At 40.7% G+C, this 20,921-nt stretch overlaps 1 protein-coding gene across 1 annotated transcript in view; it reads left to right on the forward strand.

The window, feature by feature from the left end:
• LOC310931021 (solute carrier family 23 member 2) overlaps positions 1–20,921 on the forward strand; it is a gene marked incomplete at both ends in the record, with an annotated part of 42,444 nt that overhangs the window by 7,852 nt on the left and 13,671 nt on the right. The window contains 6 exons of the mRNA XM_083894095.1: positions 1,602–1,754; positions 7,969–8,126; positions 9,590–9,773; positions 11,421–11,602; positions 15,048–15,165; positions 19,816–19,972. Coding sequence (XP_083750221.1) covers positions 1,602–1,754; positions 7,969–8,126; positions 9,590–9,773; positions 11,421–11,602; positions 15,048–15,165; positions 19,816–19,972 — 952 coding nt within the window. The remainder of the gene's footprint in view (positions 1–1,601; positions 1,755–7,968; positions 8,127–9,589; positions 9,774–11,420; positions 11,603–15,047; positions 15,166–19,815; positions 19,973–20,921) is intronic.

The raw sequence follows: 20,921 nt of genomic DNA on the forward strand, positions 1-20,921 counted from the left end.
CCATCTCACCTTTCGCTTTGCACAGCGCCACCTACAGAGGCGGAGTCAGACGTACACGGCTAATAAATCCACATGTATAGTCATACTCGGGCAAGTTGTCCGATTGGCTGACTTAGTCGGACTACGGCGTTAGCTTGATTGTGCATGTAAACGTACTGATGGAGAGTCACGTTTATATCTTTTTTTTCCGTTATGTTTCCTTTCCTTTTTTGTACGTGGTTATCTTGTTCCATAAATTTGCCACTTATAAGGACTACAAATGTACCCTAACCCTAACCCCAACCCTAACCTTAACCCTAAACCCTAATTAGCCTATGGCTATAATCTAAAAAAGTGCAATGTGGGCAGCCCATGGCCAAGAATAAAGGAATGGGGCTTGTAACCCTGTCGGTCGTCGGTTCAAATTCCAGGACGGGTCAAGGGCAGATAGAGACTGCCATCATACTGAGGTGATAATGACATCACTTCATTCACCAGAGTGTTAAAAAACACTAAAAATCTGTCATCTGTTGCAAAGTGATTTGACCTGGGAGTGAATGCTGATTGGATCGCAGACAAAACCCAGATGTTTGTGGGTGTTCGGATTTTCAATTTTGTGGTGTTACGCAAGATAAGCCAATTAACACACGTCGGCTGTGTTGACAGATATGAACTTATGGATGGAAACGTCTATTCTGAGGCGAGATTGTGCAGGTGGCGTTAATCCCAGTTGACACTGAGTAGTGGGCAGGGTCCAAACTGGGAACCTCACCAGCCAATTACAGGTCCATGATACAGTGAGAAACAATCACACACAGTCAATCTAGTCTCAAGTTAACAAGTTAATCCCGGTCTCCCTGTGGGTGAAAAATATGCAAGCACACAGAAAGGCCTCAGTCAAACCAGGGGACATAATTGACCCTAAGAAACTATACGGCACATGCATGTCTGCACATACACATACCAAACTAAGCATGTGTTAAACATTATGTAGATATAAATCCACCTTTCATCTCCCCGTACAACATGAAGCATATTTTAGTCCTTATTTAAATCCAGCATCATAAAAATGCAAAGTTCATGGTGTTTCATATGCATGTGCTGCCTAAACTCCCAGTGGATGCTAAGCATTGCCTCCAACAAACACTGGAAGTGACTGAAAAGAGGAATAACATCATCATCGTCCAGCATGACTAACATTCTCTCCTCACAAACAAACATGACATGTGTGGGAGGACCTGAACAGAACCACCACGGCATTTTATCACACACACATGTCTACACTCTATAACTCTCTAATTCCACTCTGTACACTTAATCTTTCTGTCTCTTATCTGAACTGATCTAAATCATCAGCTTTGGAATACACTGGAAATGGAGCGCTTCAAAGGCCCAGGTAGAAAAAAACAAAAAAACATTTAGAAACCTTTAGCTCTATGAGAATCTCTGGTATGCTTGTGGAAACATCCAGTGACTGATTAGAGGTGTGCTGACAGAGAATGTAAGTCTGGGAGTTGGTGTCAAAACACAGAATTAAATCAGGGAATATTGTTTTCTCTTATTTGATCCGACATTGCTGAACTGAATGTCTTGTTTGCTTTTTGCCGTGCTTCTCCCCAAAGGGCAAAGAGAGTGATGAACAGCCACAGCTGACGGTGGACGTTGAGGTGCCACACACAGAGACTGCCGAGGAGAATGAGGACAAGGAAGCAGATTTGGTTTACTCCCTCAATGACAGGCCGCCATGGTACCTCTGCATCCTGCTCGGCTTCCAGGTAATATTTACGTATCTTTGAAGGTTTTAGGTGAATGTTTTTTTTTTTGGTCCACAGTCATTGAATTTGTTGCATCATGGCCTCCAACTGGACTCCACCTCAGGACTGGGCAAACGCCTCTGATCCATCTAATCAAGTCATCATTTAGACTACCATTTAAAAGGTTGGGGTCACTTAGAAATCTCCTTATTTTTTAAGGAAAAACTATTTTTTTTCAATGAATACAACTTTGAATGAATCAGAAATACACTCTATACATTGTTAATGAGCTAAACGACTATTCTAGCTGGTTTTTAATGGAATATGTACATAGGTGTATAGAGGCCCATTTCCAGCAACCATCTCTCCAGAGTTCTAATGGTACATTGTGTTTGCTAATCCCATTAGAAGGCTATTGGATGATTAGAAAACCCTTCTTTTCAGGTGTGCAATGATGTCAGCACACCTGAAAACAGTTTTGCTGGTTCTTTGACGAAAGGGCACAATTATTATTTGTAATAAAAATCAATATTTCCTCATCTTGTCAATGTCTTGACTATATTTTATATTCATTTTGCAACTCTTTTGACGAATAAAAGTCTGACTTTTAATGGAAAACACAAAACAATTGTATTGGTGACCCCAAACTTCAGAAAGCTGCCAATGCGTTTAACTCGTACATCATGTCTACGCGCTATTGCCTCACAGCAAGAAGGTCATCGGTTCCTTTTTGGGGCCTTTGTGCATAGGATTTCTCCCGGTTCTCGAAAACTTGCAGAGGTTAATTGGATACTCATTATAGACTGTATGTTTGAATGTGAGAGCAAAATGGTTGTTAATCTCTATATGTTTGCCTGTGACCTGTCAAGACCCCCCTCCCGTGACCCGCCCTGCTGCCTTTCACCCTATGTCAACTCAACTGTTGGATCAGTTTTCACTGAATCGACATGAAACAGTAGGACGAACATTAATTAGGGTTCCACTTTAAGAGAGTTTAAGAGAGTGAGTGATGTACTATTTTTCAGTAGATGACACTAAATACTTATTATTTTACTACTGCATTCATGTTTCCTTTTTTTTTCTTCTGGATGGCTTCCAATAAGGTGATGGGTGCAATATGGTGAGAGGTGCAACACGATTTTTCATTTGGAGTCGTGTCTCGATGTCAGCGCGATGAAAGCAGTGCAACACCGCTCTGTTTTCTGACTCCAGGGACTCGCACTTTCAATTACCCTGTCAAGCATTTCAGCAGCAACACGTTGTCTCTTCATTTGTCTTCAGCAGGCAGGGAACATTACGCCGATATTTGTCAAGACTGAACAAGCCGCCAACAGTAAACTGAATAGCAAATATAATTGCAAAAGAAAGATAGAGATAAAGACCTCAATTCACAGTATAACTTGGGGTAAGATGTGATAAGAGAGAGTGTTTTCCACTTTGGACTTTGGTGCAGGTGAGTGAGCAGTTTGCAAACTTCAGTTTGTGGCTGTCGAATGGTGAGATAAGATATAGTAATTGAGTACAACAACGCTGAAATAAAAACGTCAACTGCAATTTGTGGTAAAAAATAGGGTTCTACGCTCCTTGGTGAACCTTGAACCTTATTGAAACTCAAGGAGTTCTTCTTCTTCTTCCACCCAACAAATAAATCACATTTTTGAGGGGGTTAGGGTTAGGGTTATGTAACCCTAAGAAAATCTACGCAGTTTGGGGATAATGCACATGAAAAATTGGAAGTGGGTGTGGCTAAAGACTGAGCAAAAAGCACATGCAGTGCGTTTAGATACATGTCAAAAGTCCAACTTTAGCCGGACTAAGACAATAATTCATAGAAGTTTTTTCTTAATGTAATGTAAACACGTTAGTTCGACTAAAATCCAGCTAGTCTTAGTCGGACTAACATACCTGGATAATGCGATTTATAGACCGATTACTCCTGCATACTCTCAGTCGGACTGGAGTCGGACTTGTCGTTACTGCGCATACACCAAAAACAGGTGACAACATCACCGTCCGTCTCACCTTTCGCTTTGTTTGTTTTCCTTCGACGTAAATGTCAAAAGGGAACTGATTCAATATGCGCTAGCTCGTAGAGAGACACAGTGCCACCTACGGAGGCGGAGTCAGATGTACACGGCTAATAAATCCACATGTATAGTCGTAGGTCATCTGATGTCGGGTTTAACGCACATGAACGAAAGTTGGTACACACTTTGATTAGGTTGGGACGGTCAAAAAAGTCGAGACGATGTTCTTGTGAATCCTGCAGGAAGGCCGCCATTTTGGATTGCACGCCAACTCGTTTATGTTACAATTGGACACCTTAGTTGAGAGAAGGTGTTCTACACAGACAAATCACAGACTTACAGTAGGGGAAAAAGTCATTATAAAAAGGTCCCACACTCTGGTGCTTGTGCATACATTAGAACATCAGAAGGGTCATGAGTTTTGACTTCAGAACCGAGCAGCCACACAGCCAGGCAGTAAATAGCTCCAAAGAAGCCCGAAACACTTTAGTTCATAAATCAACAATTATTTTTAATGTATTATTTACCATTTTGTACATTTAAGGCCCTTGGTTAAAAAAGACAAAGAAAAAAAACAAAAAACCCAGAATGTGTTTGAAGTGCACATTGTATAGTACTTCTCACATATTTTAAAGCACAGTTAATCCCTTCCAGCTGGGACGATGAAACAAGACATATGTCTGTGGAGAGACCTCTGCCATACTTATAATTATAGCTGCTTAATTTCTTGTTTTCTCCAGTGTCTTATTATCATTTATGTGCATTTCTTTGAAGTCAACCAGACATTGTGGAACGCACCAGAGGTGAGAACAGCACCTTTAAATCATGAAGAGAAGTGTGTTTTTTTGCAGTGCTGAAGGTTCTGTTCCCGCGTCAGTCCACGGTTGCCATTGTGTGTTTTTTGTTTTTTTTCCTGAGCAGTATTTGTTTTATGGGTTTGTTGTGTGATGTTTGACATGCAGCGATGTGTCGACACAGGATCACGGAATAGTTTGCTTTTAAATTATTCAGAAGCATGCACAGGTCTTGAAGTAGAAATCATAAAAATATAAGATTTATTTATCCTTCTCATAAAACTATAAGAAGGAGGAGGGAAGAGGACGGTGTATAAAGAAAATAATCTTTGTTTCTTCTTCACCAGTTGGATCCCATTACTTTTACAACTGTAACAACTCTTTTTTTTCCATAGGGATGCTCACACCTCCTTGTGTCACCTCACTATTTTTATATGAGCATAAACTGCATCCGTTTTCCATGTATCAGTGTCATGACTTCTGAGAATAAGGGTCATGTAGCACCCAGCTGCGGTTTTTGGTTCCTTTGACTGATTATGTTGTTTATCTTGTTTCATTTGGCCATGGAGGAAAATATCAGTCTTTGGGTCATTTTCAGGAAAACACTCTGGGTCTTGTTTCATTAAAACTGAATCTTTTTTGATTTTTACACTAACACGGATGATATTATTTGATTATACAAACGTATATCACTGGGGTTGCCTTGCCATTTTAATAATGATGCTTCAGTGATTCATATATTTGGATCCCATTTACTGAAAACTATCCACATAGACATGATGATTGGCCACAGTACACAAAAAAAATAGACATAATATCCAACTGTAACCCAGATACATGTTAGCATTTACCAGTTTACGGTGTGCTTAAAAAGGTTACACTTATTAACTTGCTGGGTGGTATGTTTTATTGGCATCTTGAAAGACTGTCTTTTTTTTAAAAAGAGGAAAAGGATAATGACCAGAGTCTAAATAAAGTTGTCTCCAGGTATTCCGGTTTCCTCCCACAGAACTTGCAGGGGTTAATTGGACAATCGGTAAAACCGAGCCCTATATCGATCTGCATTCATGTTTCCTTTTTTTCTTCTGGATGGCTTCCAATAAGGTGATGGGTGCAACACGGTGAGAGGTGCAACACGATTTTTCATTTGGAGTCGTGTCTCGATGTCAGCGCGATGAAAGCAGTGCAACACTGCTCTGTTTTCTGACTCCAGGGACTCGCACTTTCAATTACCCTGTCAAGCATTTCAGCAGCAGCACGTTGTCTCCTCATTTGTTTTCAGCAGGCAGGGAACGTTACGCCGATATTTGTCAAGACTGAACAAGCCGCCAACAGTAAACTGAATAGCAAATATAATTGCAAAAGAAAGATAGAGATAAAGACCTCAATTCACAGTATAACTTGGGGTAAGATGTGATAAGAGAGAGTGTTTTCCACTTTGGACTTTGGTGCAGGTGAGTGAGCAGTTTGCAAACTTCAGTTTGTGGCTCTCGAATGGTGAGATAAGATATAGTAATTGAGTACAACAACGCTGAAATAAAAACGTCAACTGCAATTTGTGGTAAAAAATAGGGTTCTACGCTCCTTGGTGCTTGAACCTTATTGAAACTCAAGGAGTTCTTCTTCTTCTTCCACCCAACAAATAAATCACATTTTTGAGGGTGTTAGGGTTAGGGTTATGTAACCCTAAGAAAATCTACGTGGTTTGGGGATATCGATCTGTCCAGGGCGTGACCCCTAAGTCTGCTAGGATTGGCTCCAGCTCTCCCTCCGCTACCCTGTGGAGGATAAAGTGGTCGACAATTAATGAGTTTAGTGTTTTTTAAATCAATAAAAAGTCTGTGATTGTTCTTCTAGGTAGGACCAGTTTGGGACAGGTGGTGTGGCACCCTAGCTAAACAATGGATGCATCTAAATTTATGATATCTGTTGTAGAAAAGCTTCATATTTTATTTTATTTAATTTAACCACTTGCTAAAGCTTTCACACAAACGTTGAAATTCCGTCTTTCTTTTGATGCGACTGTACATCAAGATTTATTTCAAGGGTTAAGCGGTTCAAGCATCTGGTCACAGCTACATTATCTCACACCCCGACCTATACTGTTCACTGCTCTCTCGACTCCAGCGGTTGCCATTCACTTCATAAATCACTCTAAACTTTGACATGCAACAACAGCGAGCCGGTGGTTATCATTATTTCTCCGCTTTCTTACGCCATTACATCATTAACAGAGATAGTAATGAAAAAAGTTGAAAACATTTTTTTTTACAAATAGTGACGTAAAACATCGATCATAAGGCAAAATAACAATATGTACGCTAATCAGAAGAGATAACATAACCTCAACAGTTGAGTTGAACATTATGTTTTCCACTTGGCCACCATGTGAGGGACATTATTTTGAAAATAAGGGTTTCACTTACATGTAAACACAACAGGGTTTTTACTGCAGTTTGCACAGCTCATGGAGCTCCCGTCAGTCTGATTTGCAAAGAGAGTTCTCTCAAACTAGGCCTTCATCCTGAAGGAATCCTCCCCGCTTTCCTCTGTCATGAAACTGACATGAGGCATCCCCCGCTGAGTTATGAGAGTTGTAGGTTTAAAAGTACTCCCATAACTCTTGTGAGGCCTATCAACATCTGTCTTAATTTTAATGGGCCAGGGTGAGGAGCAAACTGTAAGACTACCGAGAAGAAAATGGTGAAAGGGTCTGTCCTCGCCAAAGCCAGCTCCTGACCAGGTCAGCAACAAGCTGGTTTAAAGTCAGATAAGTTGACTAATAATTCAACCAATGTGACAAATCATGCATTTTATATCCCTCAGAATATGTCACTACCTTTGCTGGCCACGAGTCTTGTGCTATTAGCTACTGCTGTGGTTGTCCATTTCATTCTTTTTGTATTTCATTGGCTGATGGGAGTGTTTTCCTCACTTCATCACTTCATTCGATTCCTTACTTCTTCTTTTTAATACACAATACTAATAGAAACGGTTGTTGGGTATCGGGGTTTGTATGTTGTGAAGCACCTTGAGTTGCACTGCGTTGTATGAAAAGTGCCCTACAAATAAAGAGAAACAGAATAATTACAGGCACATAAAGTAAAACTTGAACTAAAGTTTTTTCATTCATTTATTTCTACTTAACTCTCCTTTGCTAACAGTTGACGTGACAAATAAATAGCTGTTATTCACAAGTTATTCAAAAAATACTAGTTCAACTCAATGGTGTTATCTCTTTATAGAGTCATTTTCTGAGGTTTCTTTGCAGCGTACACGGTTCTTGCTGCTGCTTGAGGCGGTGCATAGATGCTAAGGTTAAAATCAAATGATTAATAGCCCAAAACAATCCTGTCTACTGCATGCCAAAACAAGAAAACCAAATAACAATGTATCTTTTATTCTCCTCCACAGCATTACATCCTTGCTTTTGGTGGCATCATTGCTATCCCTCTCATCCTGGCCGAGCCCCTCTGCATTAAGGACAACAATGCTGCCAAGAGCCAGCTCATTTCAACCATATTCTTTGTCTCGGGGTTATGCACACTGCTGCAGACAGCTGTCGGTGTCAGGTAAAGTATGTTTTATATGCACAGATACATGCCATAATGAGGTAAAAACCCCTCCATGATTAAGAAAACAACCACATACATAGAACTTTACCACTGTAAAACTTTCACAGCTTTCTGTAGTGTGGTTTTATGAGGCACTGACTACACTAAGGGTGCCCAAGCATGACATTCTGTCAGTAAAAACATAATCGACAGTGAGGAAAAACTGTCTGGAGATTTTACATTTCAGATTGAATCCGAATTGAACGATGTGGCTGGTAATGTGAATAAAACCAAAATTGAGTTACTCATGCAACCCCACCTCAAAACTCCAAAACCCAACTACAATATCCCTTAATTCCATCCATTAAATGCACAAAAACAAAACGGCATTGTGCTGTGTTTGCAACTAAAGTCACAGCTGAACTCCTGGGGACCCATGTGGACATTCACATATAGAGTAGAGGACTATGGGTCATTCTGAAGCCAAGGTATATGTACCACTAAAAGTGAAAATTAGATTTACCCTTCAGCATAAGTGGAGACATCACTTGAGTCCAAGGCTAATTTCAGTTCTAACCAGTTTTTACTACTATGCTTTATGTCTTGATTCTCCTTCTATAATGACGTTTCGAAATCCTATTAGAAAAACCATGCTATAACCACCTCTGTGCTGTGCTCCAGTGCAGCTGCCTCCCACACATATATAACAGCACAATACAGTGCTCCACACCTACTTCCCTGCCCCTACGCACCACTGTATCACTATGCCTGAGCAAATAGCGAGTGCTTTTGTTTGAGTTTTCCTCCTACGCAGTTTGGCAAAAGCTTAAAGGAACAAAAATGGGATCCCTGCAAATACTTTGACACTGCATAATAACCAAGTCAATAACTGCCTTTGTCGAGCCTTTCAGAGCCGTGGTATGAGGTGCTTTGTAAGACAAGATAATAGGAGGATAAAAACCCTCAAAAGGAATAGAGCCATAGAAACACCACAAACACATACAAAGAAAAGAAAGTGATTCCCACATGCACGAGCCACATGACTTAATGCAGGGTCATGGTAGTCCCAAGTTGAATTTAAGTTGAAACAGGGACTGAGGTATTGTCTGACCTTTGTGTCTAACATATCAATAGGATGGGGTGGGGCACAATTATATCAAGTATAGGCAACAATAAATAAGTTTATCTCATTTGAATATGAAGAAAAATAACATGTATTTTCACTCGTTTGTGGTGGCAATCCTGAAACCTTTGATGAGGAACTCCGATGGCAACTGTGGCAAAAGAGCTTGATCATAACAATTGGCTCGAGGCCTTAACTTTCAAGTGTGTTCACGCTTGTTCGCACTCACGAGGCAAAGTTTGTGAACTAATCGACAGTGCTCACAGTTGCTTAGTAGCGAGAGAACTGAACAGAGACTGAATGTAGTTGGCACACTGTCTAAATTCTGACTGAATGTTGACTCCTTTTTGACCTGAAGGTTACCGATCCTCCAGGGAGGGACCTTCAGCTTCATCACTCCGACCCTGGCCATTCTAGCTCTGCCCAAGTGGCAATGTCCAGACCCAAAGGCACCCGTGATGCTCTCTGTGCATTTGCAAAACGCCACCCGAGCACAGCTCATGGAGAACTCTGACGAAGTCTGGATGTCACGATTGCGAGAGGTACGTAAGATTATTCACTTGATTCAGAGAGTGATTCTTACCATTGGCGGGACTAATTTATGCACTCTTAGAAATAAGGGTTCCAAAAGAGTCCTTCTAAAGGGGCTGAGGTTCTACCTGGAACCATTTGCTTCTGAAAAACCCTTTCCAAAAGAAACGGTTTTTCAAGGGTTCTTGGTAACACTAATGGTTCCAGTAAGAACCCTTTTGATCCAGAGAACCCTTTAAAACCCCTTTCCTGAATAAAGGTGGTAAAACGTGGAACCTTTATAAAAAGGTTCTACCTGGAGCCAAAAAGAGTTCTACTATGAGGACAAGCCGAAGAACCTTATATGGTTCTACTGGAGCCAAAAAGAGTTCTCCTATGAGGACAAGCCGAAGAACCTTATATGGTTCTACTTAGCACTTTTATTTCTAAGAGGGTGGGTCATATTGTTCCTCCAGTAGAATCACACCACACACTGAACTTAAAGTAACACAATGTCGAATTTGCTCTTGGGTTCTCTACCACAGATAAACAGTATTGTTTATTACGTTTTAATATGTATTTGTTGATGATGTCTCCAGCCCAGGTATAGTAGCGTGTGGTATTACATTTTATACAAGCACACTGACTTTTAATATACTAGAAACAAAAACTAACCCAATGCAAACAGCCTAGTGCCAATGCAGGTGATACATACCTGCCACAAATAATCTTTGAGACATTATTATAAGGTTTTTGGATCACAAACTAGAATGAGGATTAAATATCAAATTCTGGGGTGAAAATCTGGATCTCTGGGTTTCTTGGGGCACTTAAGTGTCACCCCAATGAGCCATTACCCTCATATATATATATATATATATATATATATATATATATATATATATATATATATATACAGTTTATAGACCTAGTTATTTTCCAACTTTTAATGTAAGTAAAAACCTCACAGGGTGGACATTTCTCAAATGTCTTATCCTTAAACTTGGGCGAAACACTGTCCCATGGTTCATCTTAGATTTTGTTTGATGAGAAGTATATTTGGGTCTTACTTGACCTAAGTCTATTACACTTAGGTCAAGTAAGACCCAACAACTGTGTTATCATGTTCTAAAGAACAATGAAATACCTAACAAAGTGTAAAATGGAAGTTCTAGGTCAAAGCCATAACATGAAATTGCAAGTGGAAAAGAAACAGACCTCATTGCACTAATGAGTCACAAGTCTCAATACAATAGTACAATAATACAATGGGATTTTGAACCAAGAGTATCCCCATGATGGTATCAGCAGATAATATATGAATCACTCTGACTCAGCATGTAATCTAAGTTTCGCGCTTCAGTTATCATGCTCCCTCAGATATCTCGTCCTCGTCACAGGATCATCTTTCACCGTGGCAACACTTACTGTGTGTCAGTCTCAGATGTCGGCTTTAGAGGTCTTGTCATACATTTTCCACATGTTTGCCAAAGCTTTTGGTACAGGACCATACATATTATGTATATATTATGTTTTACTGCTTTGACATGCACTGTCAAACACAAATCAGTTTGACAAGATGAGACATCTGTGAGCCTCTCCAAATACATGTACTGTATTGTATGATTCAATTTAGCTTTTTCTTCTACGCTCAAACTGTAAGCCTTTGCCATCTTCAGATCCAGGGGGCCATACTCATGTCGTCGCTGATCCAGCTCGTCCTTGGCTTTTCCGGGCTTGTGGGCTTTGTTCTAAAATACATCGGACCCCTGGCTATCGCTCCCACCATCAACCTGATTGGCCTGTCGCTCTTTATTGAAGCTGGAAAGAAGTCTGGAGGTCACTGGGGCATAGCTGCTCTGTGAGTATAGAAGATGCTTGCACTGTGATGTATTTTGTAACACAATGGAGGCTTCAAACAAAAAACGCTATACTTGTTTACTTTCAATGGGGTGGGGGGGGAATCACCCATTGCTGAACTGCATTGTGGTTTTGTTACTTTGCTCACACATCTGCCAGAGAATGAGAAGATGTTTAAAGCTCACATAGAGTGGTCCTGTTGCACATATATGTTAGTTATGGAGGTCTACTTACATACATTAACTTGTTTTTATGGTCAAAAACCTCCTAGTTGCTGTAAACGAGCCAATAGAAATCCTCTTTTCTGACACTGTTCCCCAGCCGCGATATTTCAGGCTCAACTCTCACCCCCAGAAGACAGACTGTGTTGTGATTGGCCAGTACCTCGAAGTGACATATTCAGCACACCCGCTCTCAGAAGCGCAGCTCCCCCCTCTGGAACGGTGGATGCACTGCTACTCATTATCAAAACATTGTTTTAACAATGTTTAAAAATAGTTTCGTCACGACTCCCAGTCGCAGTCCCTTTTATAATTGGAACTTCCGGTCTAGGTCCGCTTTAAGTAAGGGTAGAGATGTAATTTACATGTACATGAGGTCACGAGGACGAGCGTTCCAAAGTGTTGGTGCTCTTATGGCAATGGCTCGATCGCCCTCTTTGGGAATTCGGGTTAACAGATGATCTCAGTTTTGAATATATTACATGTTTAATGTTGGTTGTAGGATGTGGTCTCAACAAAACAAACACAAAAATGTTGAGATTCACAAAACTGGACAGACAAACAGCATCATCATCATCATCAATCTCATTAATCTGATCAGGGCTTTGTAGCAGACATGAAACCCCTCTGTGACCCTCTGACCTGAAGCAAGTCATTTGTTCAGGGTTTGGTTAATTAGTCTCCTTCAATCAATAATGAATAGTATATGTGCAACTCACAGGTCAAACGCTCTCCGCTCATCCGCAATAAACCTTCAATAATCCAGTATTTATCTCTTTTGTTTCCAAGTAGCTTCATCGGCATTAAAGCGGGGTTTCACGCGCATTTCATATCCCTAAGAAAACAAACAGTACACAATATGTAAAGTCAATTCATATGTATAATTCTGTATCTATATACAGTCTTTCCACCCAAGAAAATGGATGTCTTTTCCTTTTGTTTCATTATCAAGGCCGAGCTGTCCACGATCTACATTCACCTGCCGTTACTGTAACTCGGCGCACTCCATCATCTCTCCATTCATTTACCTTTGCCCCAGCGCAGGTCAATGAAATGTGTCATCATTTCCCCACCGCCCCCTGTCTCCAGATAATGCAGGCTAAAGTCATTACGCAGAGTGATTCGAGTGGGTTTTAAAAGGTTCAGCCCATCCACCTCTTGGTGGTAATCAGTCACATCCGTATAAGCCCCCGGTGCTCCCACCGCTCGACCCCAGCAATCCGGCAGCTTACTGGAGAAGAGACGCAGATCTTGTCATCTTAATCCGACACCTCGTAGCCCACTGCAAACAATAAAGACCTAGGGAAGTGGTCGAACAAATCTTCTCAGTGGCCTGGAATGTCAAGAAATAAACTGCTTGTATTTGAAGTAGACTTAGAAATGCTGCCACCCACTGGCGGTGGCGACACAGACACGGAACAAGTGATGCTCATAAAGACTTGGCCACCATGTTCATCATTCATAAGCACACTGGCCCCATGTCAAAAATGTACACACAGCATTGGATTTATGGATTCACAGCTTTAATTCTCAGTGTATAATATTACCGTACATGACGTCAAAGTATAAATAACATAGGACTGACTCTTTTTTTGTTGAAAACACTGTGGGACATCGCAGAGGTCTTGGAATTCCAGATTCTCACAGCAAAGGAAGTCACAAAGGAACGACAAACCCAAGAATCGAGTCACACGCTGCTTTTCCGTGATATCATTTTGTCCCTCCACGCTGTCATCACAGATGTTTCTGCCCTCATCCGTCATAGATCATCGATTTTAAAAATTCCGCGGAATTAGATATTGTATTTTCATCTGTCTGTCTTGTCGTAATGTCCAAAGCAGATGTTTTGAATGATTTTGTGGTCATAAGTTTGACCGGGGAAAGTTGTTTTCCGGCAAAGTGTTTGAATTGGATTTGAATGACTTGCTGATTGTGTGTCTTCTCGTAAAGAGCTCACGTAGACAGCGCGGAATCCCATTCAATGGCTGGAAGCTGTGCGGGCACGTGTGTGCACTGCACACATTGTTTTTCCTCTGGAAAGAAGTGCTGGCAGGATGCTGGAGGGCGTCCCATCCCACTGCATATTTTTTATTATTTATTTTTTTATAAAAAAAAGAACAGAGCATGGGTTTTGATAGTTTGACAACGAAAACAAAAGCACAATAAGGCCATGTACAGTTCTGGATAAACAGACAATGTCAACAGAAGCTTCTCCACTTTCTTGGTCTGCTACAGTGCACACTGACTTTAACTTAAACTGCTTTAACTACTTGAAGATGCTGCCTGAAAAAAAATGTGAGACATTTTGGGCTTGGGGTTTTCTTTAGGCGTCATAATACAACTTACACCAAGGGCTATACACTGTTAACTGTCCACACATATACAGTTAGCCACCCGTCGTTGTAATCAGGTAGTTAAGTGATGCTTCAGGTTTTTTTTGAAGTGTGAGTTGTATAAGGTATTGATGACATGGATGCATGGCCCCTCTGCCAAGAAGCAGCCTGCAGATACGAAAGCGTTCTCCCACTGTTAAGTCTTCTCTTCGCTGATCGGAAACGAGTTTGAAAACCGCTCTATTTCCCCCCCACTAATGATCTGATGCTGCCTTGTTTGGTACGTTTGAGTCATTAAAGTCAATTTGAATGAAGACATTTAAACAGTTCAGTCACAAAACAAATACATTTGAAGTCACTGATGGAGGCGGCAGTGGATCAACAAGTCCTGTGTGCCACGGTGTAAAATATGTGATATTCTCTATGGACTTTGGTGGGGGAGAATAAGCAGTTTTCACACTTCAAATCAGGAAAGTCAGGCTGTCTAACTGACTATATGGTATCAAAAAGAATGTGTATGGTACACTCTACAACAGCTGAGGTTCTACCTGGAACCATTTGCTTCTGAAAAATCCTTTCTTGGTAACACTAATGGTTCCAGTAAGAACCCTTTTGATCCAGAGAACCCTTTAAAACCCCTTTCCTGAAGAAAGGGTTTTAAAAGGGTTCTTGGTGGAACCCTCCAAAAGGGTTCCAGGTGCAACCTTTATATAAAGGTTCTACCTGGAGCCAAAAAGTGTTCTCCTATGAGCCGAAGAACCTTATATGGTTCTACTTAGCACTTTTATTTCTAAGAGTGTACAAGCAGGACACATTAATTACCCTCTGGATTAATAAAACAAATTGACTAAAACTGAATTGAACTGTGAATGACACATTTTCTCTCCCACAGGACGGTGTGCCTGATCCTCCTCTTCTCCCAGTATCTCAGCAAAGTGAACGTTCCAATGATTGCGTACAAGGACAAGAAGTGGAAGGTTTTCCAGTATCCGCTCTTCAAGCTCTTCTCTGTAAGTCATCAAATGAAAAAAAAAAATACACCCTAAAACATTAAATCATAACTTTAGGACTATAAAACCTGTTTATAACCCCCCGCAAAACTATAAAGTTGAATGAAAAACACATTGCAAAATGAATCCAGTATCAAGGTAAAAAAGTACTTAGTAGTAGTAAAAAATGACCAAAACCAGAAATATACTTTTTTCTTTCTATCTCGACATAGATTTTTTGCAAAGAAGTGCTTGTACATCTGTTCCTGAAGCCGCAGTGCAGGAGATGATTCTTCCCTCTTTCTTTACACTGTACTATAAAAATACAATGTTCAACCACAATCGACCCACAGGCTCAGGAGGGACCGAACAACTAGAAAAAAAAAAAAAAAAGAAGAGACAAGAAAATGCGCTGTGTCCTCATGTTGGGGGGTCGGGGGGGGTAGGAATTCAGTTTGATGATAAATGGTGTTTACAGACCTTTTTACAGCAGAGCTTTTGACATGAAACAGTAAAAATGTGTTATAAATCCCATCCCTTCAGGCTCTTTACCAAAATAGAACATACTCTTCACTGAGGTGCATAATAACACCTGTGTAAAGCTACTATTTTATGTCTAAATGGTTGTTGGGATAAGTCTCTATAATTACATCTGATATAGGTGAAGAACACGCCCTACCCCCTGACCCAGAATGTACCTTCACACATTTCAGGTTTTACAAAATGTGGTCGTGTGTGGTACGCACAAGGAAAAACTGATTTGTATCCGCTAAACAAAAGGCTCATTTACTGAAATGTGTACCGGCTTAAGTCTCTCGCGGCAGAGAAGTATGTGCGGGTGGCGCAGGACGTGTATGAGGACAGTGGTGAGGTTTGCGGTCGGAGTGACGGATGGGTTCAAGCAGGTGAAGGTGGGATTAGCTCAAGGATCGGCTGACAGGTGAGGTCAGGCAGAGGTCTTCTTTGCATCGTGAGACCGTGAGAGTTGGGGAAAGGTAGAAGACAGTCTGGGGAGGTGGAGGTATTCACTTTGTGAGAAGAGGAATGAAGGTTAGTAAGAGCGAGACAGAATGATTGTGTGTGTGTGAATGACAGAGAGACGGGTGGTATGGTGAATATGCAAGGACTAGAGGTGGCGGAAGTGGGTGAGTTTAAAGGTGCCATATGTAAGAATGTGGCCAGAAACAGTTACTATATTCAAATTCAAAATACCGAGGTCTTTTAGGTTTCGTTTTCTGACGTAACAGGCAACCCGTGGTTGCTCGGCAGCTGAGAGTCTACTGACTGCAAGGATTGGTAGACGGCGGTAGGTGGCGCCACATGCAAAAACATGATTTTCAAAACATCATGATTTCAAAACAGTCTGCAAAATATATTTTTTTAATGCAAATATTTTGGCTGTACTGTTGTTGTTGTTGGTGAGTTCATTTTGTTATATGAACATTATTCCCGGAGTCTCTGTGACATATTAGGAGGATTTTATGGCCAGTTGCTTTAGATTTATTACATAATGCACCTTTAAATACCTGGGGTCAACCAACCAAAGCAATGGACAGTGCACAAGACAGGTGAAAATGAGAATGCAGGCAGGTGATGTGACCAGCATGGACAGGTTTAGAAATTAACACATTTGAGGGACAGATCAGGTTGAAGGGTTTAGAAGTAATAAGTAGTTGTAACACATGAACACTGATGGAGGCAACCTCTAAGGGGAGAAGACCTGCCTTAGGTTATCTTACGATATCTTAGCTGACACATGATTGACATGTGTTTCATTTGACTCCTGGCAACAAAGTCCTTCAGTAAGTGTATTATTTTACAACATCAGTGTCTGAAAACCTGTATTTCCCTACATGACACAAACTTGCCAAACAAGATGACAGTAAGTGTAGCAGCTCCTGTGTTCCCCATGAGCTTAAAATGCCTATGTTCTCTATGGACTTTGGTGTGGTCGATTGACAGGTTTAAGTTCCCTGTCAGAAAAGGCTGTCCAACGAAAAGAATACCTGAAAACCGGTTCTCAAGATATTGCTGCATGGTTTTTATGAGGTCAGCCTTTTGTTAAAGGAGACATATAATGCAAAATCAACTTTATAATCATTTTGATACTTATATTTGGGACTCTGGAGAGGAGATAAAACACACGATGTTGACTTCCACACTCATTTTTACGTCACAATGAGACATTCCTGGAATTGTTGTCTCACTGAGCTCCGCTTTCCTGTGTCTCGTTTGCATTTAAAGAGACAGGCACTCAAAACAGAGCGTTCTGAACAGAGCTCGTTTGGCAGAGTGATTGAACTGCTGTGGTGCTTCATCCTTAAGGTATTTTGAGCAAAGCATGTTCATAAGAACACCAGGGAACTAGGTTTTCCTTGTAGAAATAGGGTATAATATGTCTCCTTTAAGTGGCTAAATTTGTTTTTTCCTTGTGTCCCCAGTGACAGTCAAAGTATCAATGACAGTGTGTGACCATGTCTCAAACTGGTTTCCAGCAAACGGGGGCACAGTCAATGCTGACTCTGTGTCAGTTGAATAAAAAAAATGAAATGCCAATCTTAGTAATGTCTGGGCAATGGCTAAAGGATTGCGGGAGCATGCCCCAACCCCCGACCTAAAGTGTGTCCTTCTTACCGACTTACTTTGAAAAAGAAACTGAGAACACCAGCTTTGCTTCTAATCCCTTAACCGCAGGAGTCTTATGATTACAGTTACAAACGTTCAGGTAGAGATTGGTTGAGGCGATGGCTCAACACAGAGAGTGCTTTTTTTTTTTAACCTCTGTGTAACTGCAGATGGGTTTAAGTTAAGTACAAACACACACACACACACTTTCGCTCCCTGCTGCACAGTCATGCTGTCACATGCTTGGTCAGTGTGAGTGTGTGAGAGTACACGCACACAGTTCTTGCTGTTCTGTCAAGATCCAAACAAGCACACTGAATATTTTCCGTGGATTGACGATCGATGCAGATTACATTGTCCCATCAATAAGCAGAGCACATGCTTCGTTTCTCTTTAACGGCAGCCAACATAAATACAGTGTGTGGTTTTGATGAAATCTGTTAATCCTTACGTGATGACTCATGAAATGTCGGCTCCATTGATAAAAGTATGACAAAAAGGTCAGAAAACCCGAACAGAAGGCACAGGCCCTCTTCAGCAGCTCTGAGTCACTGTGGCTTCAGGGTTCAGTCTTCAAGAAAAAATGCTTCATGAATGACACACATTTTTAGCAGAACATGACTCACCTCAAGTCAAAACAGAATAATTCACTTAACTTATCATCGCAATAAAATGCACAATATCATGAGTTCATGTGTATTTATAACTTGCACAATGTTCGACAGAACATGTTGTATGGAGAGTTAATCGCAAATTAAAGTAGTCTAGACTAAAACTCAGGCATTACATTATAATAACATATAATCATCGCATTATTATTATTAAAATAAGTGATGCAGTAAAGGAAATAATTTACGCCAGACGCCACTGATCCTCGCAATAATTCAAGCTGCTGTTGGTGTTCGCTGAGTGATACTGTCTCTCAGTCTCAAAGTACATTTTCAATATCTTTATTAAATCAGGAGCCAGAACTCCACAGAACAGAGACAGTGTCTCCAGCTGTGATGAACTTGTTTGTTTAGTAACAGTGTCACTTTGTGAGCAACATGTGTCACTGTGTGTTTGTGATAAGATAAAATAAGATTTATTAATCCCGAAGGAAATTATTGTTCCAGGTTCCTCCAAAATTGCAAAAATGACAGTAATAACAAAATAACAATAACAGTATAAGATAAAATCATAAAAAGAACATCAAAAGTGAAATATAAAATAAGGACCAATTCCAATTCCTATCTTAACCCTCAATCTTAACCCTCAAGCTCAACCCTTAATCTTAACTGGCCCTCAAAACCAAGTGTTGAGGGTTATTTTGTCACTTAGAAATGGGACACCCCTTAAATGCAGATACGTCTTCAGACTGTAGGGGGCAGAATAACGCGAAAGCTGCGTCCAGTCTGTCAACTCCAAAAAATTAGAAGAAGAAGAACACATTTACGTCACGATTATTTATTACGATCCGTTTGTCCGTTTGCGCCATCTTTGTTATGTCAAAACACACAATGCATTCTGGGTATCCCTTGCTACCAAGGGTGGTCTCGGAAAATCCCAAAATTGAGAGCGATACAGCCCTTAAACTTGGCCCTCAACTTAATTTTGCACTTGCACCAGAGGGAGCGCGCATTTTTGAGGTTGAGGGTTAAGATTGAGGGTTAAGCAAGGAATTGGAATTCACCCTAAGTGTCAAAATAAAGTGTCGAAAGAGTGGTGCAAATTAAATGACATGAGGTAATATGTATTATTACCTCATATATATATAACATAATACTGTAATACTGAAACATGTTGAATGGCCTCACTCAGACCTCTTAGCATGCAGCTCCTTTTTATGTTGACTTGCTTGTGTGCCGCACATTTCCCCAGTATTACAAACAGGCGTTTGCTTTGTGCTAAGCCATATCAAAGAGCAGTTTTCTGTCACGACATGTGGGCCACGGCGAACGACGACCAGACGTTCTTGCTCAGTCGAAAACGTACGTGCATGTGCGGCGTGTTGGCTGAGGTCCACTGTAACTGTGTGGTTGTCTGTATGTGATCACATAATTCCAGGCTTTGTTTGGGATGTGTGGAGGATGGCTGGTCTGCTTTCTGCTCACCGTCTTTGACGTCTTGCCTTCCAAGTCCACCGAGTACGGCTACTCGGCCCGGACTGACATCAGCCTGGATGCTGTGACCAATTCTCCGTGGATCAATGTGCCTTACCCAGGTAAGTGCAGCAATATTATAGTCTCTTAATCCTGTTTCAACCACAAACTTTAAGATAATGGTTCAGGAAGTAGAATGTGTGTACAATAAGTAGTTTCCTTCAGCTTTTGGACGAATATGCTCAACTAACAACAGTGACCACTTTTTCAATTTAGCGTTTTCATCATTAGAAGGGTAATATATGGACATGTGGAGTTCAGAGATGCTCGTTTTGATGGTCTGTTTGATGTCAATTGTGGAGTTGTGAAGAGCTAAGTCAGTTTTGTGGCTTTTTGATGATTTGCACATGGCGCTTACTGTTCACAGATGGCACATTCATCCTGATCCTACACAAACTACATGTGTCGAGTGCACAGCGATAACAGGAACCAATGCCCATAAAAAAATGTCTGATGTACCAAAACTAATTATGTAACAGCAGAAACGCCGCAGTCATTAACTAAAGAGAATAATGCGCAGAACCTTTTTTTTTGACAGACTGTGTATTACTCAGTGTGTGGGGACTGACAAAAACAACACAGACAAACAAACTCGAGAAAGGTTCCGTCTCCATAAAAATAATCTTTAGGTCCAAAGTCACAGAAAATGTCATCATCAACATCTGTAATTCGCACACTCGTCAGAGTGAGTGTTAGTCAGCGAGAGCTTTGTTCTAGGAACTATTGCGCAAGGCATTTGAAAAGTATTTATTTATCGGTTGATTTATATACGGTATGTTAGTTTTTCAGGGTATTGATGTCTCTGTCTTAGAGCTGTAAAACTAACTGCATGTACAAACAGGTACAAATAAAGTGACACAACTTTGGCTTGACATGGCTTGAAATGCAGATAAAATCACAACCACCTTGGCAAAGGTAACTCAACATTAAAACTGGCACCTTCACAGGTGAAACAGGATTAGCATTACTTTTTTTGTTTTTGTTTTTGTTTCCCTTGCTGCTTTGATGTTG

The sequence above is a fragment of the Microchirus variegatus genome, assembly GCF_963457635.1.
Source record: "Microchirus variegatus genome assembly, chromosome: 8".
Taxonomy (NCBI): domain Eukaryota; kingdom Metazoa; phylum Chordata; class Actinopteri; order Pleuronectiformes; family Soleidae; genus Microchirus; species Microchirus variegatus.